At 40.1% G+C, this 2,657-nt stretch overlaps 1 protein-coding gene across 1 annotated transcript in view; it reads right to left on the reverse strand.

Moving 5' to 3' along the window:
- LOC103397161 (membrane-associated phosphatidylinositol transfer protein 2-like) overlaps nucleotides 1-2,657 on the reverse strand; it is an 86,341-nt gene that overhangs the window by 15,346 nt on the left and 68,338 nt on the right. Inside the window, 1 exon segment of the mRNA XM_025052828.1 lies at nucleotides 2,147-2,317. Coding sequence (XP_024908596.1) covers nucleotides 2,147-2,317 — 171 coding nt within the window.

Here is a 2,657-nt window from a genome sequence, read left to right on the forward strand (position 1 = left end):
GGCTCCTGACGTCCCAAAATAGGGGCTGGGAGGGTGGGAAAAACAGGTCCTACAGATGGCGTGGCTGCTGGAGCCACTGAGATGGAGGTAGAGGCATCTGCGGGCATGAAGCAGGAAGGGACAGAGAAGAAGGCTGTCGTCGACCCACTACAGGTCGCAGAGACAGCCGCAGCAGGCATTCTTCCAGGAACCAATGACCCTGCTCCTCCTTTAAGGGACGGCACCCACAATAGGGGCAGGGATGGTGAGAAAAACTGGCATAACTGCTGCTGCAGGGAATACTAAGCCGTGGTCAGGTTGCAGAGCACTCAACTGTGCCTTTACTTTCTCCCATCTTAGTTGCGTGGCACCGAAGACAGGAGAAAGTATCTCGCTCACTCACTCACTCACTCACTCACCCACCCACACAGCAGACAGCAGGAAAAGGAAACAGACAGACCTGACACTTTCTTTTTAAAATATTTTTGCTATATTATGACTACTTTCTCATTTGTTCTCAAAAATTCTCTACTTCCCAGGAAAGACATTTGGCTATTGTTTTACAAAGGAAGAAAAGGAGAGAGAGAGACACAAAAACATATGTAGCCTGTTCAGCAACAAGCTGAATATGAGACAAAAAAGCAGAGTTAAGCCCTTAGTCAAGCCGAAACATTTCAACCATTACTCCTACAGGTACAAACTCAGTGACTTTAGATGAACAGTTTCATTGGATGTTAAGAATCACTTAACATAAAAATCAGTGAACTCTCTTATAATCTTATATCTTATAATGCTGTCCTTTGCACTGTCAGACCATTTCTGGGAGACATGCTAGCCGTTAACAAGCTAGCTACAAACAATTAGTTTATTATTTGCTAAATACCTCAATTGTATTACTTAAGACATTCACTATTCTGTTTGATTTTGTGTAATTTGAGGCCAAATTATAACACTGACTCTTTTGACGTGCACTCAAATAATTTGTATATGCTGCTAATGCTACAAAGTCAAAATTATAGATGACAAACAACCACTTCCTCTAACTCATACACTGGTACAAATATGCAAATTTCAAACGAAAAACTACCAGTTGCCGCTGAGGAATGAACTTCAATCTAAGACAAAGCACTGACAAGCAGATTATAGGCAGATTATAAATCCATGATAATGTGTCTAGCTTATCAGAAGTTCGACAAAAAGCAACCATTCTGTGGACGGGGGCAGTGGTGGCTTAACGCTTAAGGAAGCGGACTCGGGTCTGGAAGGCTTCAGGTTTGAGTCCACCTGCTGCCAAGTTACCACTGAGGTGCTCTGAGCATGGCACCATCCCCACACACTGCTTCCCGGGTGTTTAAAGCTGCCCACTGTTTGCTTTGGTGATGGGTTAAAAACAGAGGTCACATTTCATTGTGTGCGGTGGTGTGCTGTGACACAATGAAAAGTAGTTCACTTTTCATCCTTTAATATTAAAACATCAGGTTTTAAAACATGAAGCATCTTGTAATTATGTCCTAAATATTACTTCTGGTTTAAAGGTGTAAATTATTACTACTTCAATTGAGGTGGAAACTATAATGATTAATAGCAAGGATAAAACTGCCTATAAAAATGTACTTTAAGGCTTTAAGGGCTACTCTACTGTGACAATTAGCCTCTGGACAGAAATCATCAGCTGGACTATGACCACATTTATATGAGTAAACTGCTTAACAGAACATTTAAAAGACAAATAGAAACAAATGTTCATTTTGTAAGTGTAAATGTTTTTCTGTGTGAAGGAATTCAAAGTATGCTCATAAGACAACTTTAGGGCGTATGACGTCTATGCATGCATCCAACAGGGAAGATGTGGGAAGTGTCAGCTGATGTCATCAAAAGAAAAAATGTAACATTTTAATACATAGAATTTTTAACACAACTCCCAAAAAGGTTGACACACTACAAACTAATACAATATGTATTCTGGCAACTCAGATAAACTATCTTTACTTGCAAATGCCAACTCTTTGGTGGATGTCCTCTTTTAATGAATGTTTATATTAAGTGCTTTTTAGAGTAGTAAAGTATACCAACACGTTTTAAAATATGGGTTTTACAGACTGAATACTTAAATGAATAAATAAATGTCTACGAAGTGTTTTTCTGAGACACAGAGCAGAGGACTCACCCAGCAGAGCAGAGTTTCCATCTCCCAGAGGAAAGCGTTGGTATCTGGGCACACTGAAGGGATGAAGAAGGTGAAATTTCCTCTCTAGTAATGGCTCCAGACGGGAGGCTGAGGGATCAGCAGGATGGAACAAGTTATAGACTTGCTGACAGGCAGGTCGCAGCTGGGCCACTAGAGGGAGAAAGAGGACCAGAGACGTAAGTGAGCTCTTGAACAGCTATTGATTCCTATCGAGAAGTTGTGCAACGACGTTGTTTTCTATTTTCTCCTGAAAAGTGTAGCGCCTACAGTCATTCAAGATTCAAGATTCAAAGCGTTTATTGTCATGTGTACAGTAAGGAAAGCAGGTTTCCCTGTACAATGAAAATTTTACTTTGCTGTCCACACTGAATGCCAAAGAAATCAAGAAATAAAAATAACAAAATATACACAGGAATAAAATAACAAAATATACACATGAATCAACAGAAGTCTTTTCAGTATTTACAGTGTGCAGTAGTTAATACTTGTA

This window comes from Cynoglossus semilaevis, chromosome W, assembly GCF_000523025.1.
Source record: "Cynoglossus semilaevis isolate Cse_v1.0 chromosome W, Cse_v1.0, whole genome shotgun sequence".
NCBI classification, from domain to species: Eukaryota; Metazoa; Chordata; class Actinopteri; order Pleuronectiformes; family Cynoglossidae; genus Cynoglossus; species Cynoglossus semilaevis.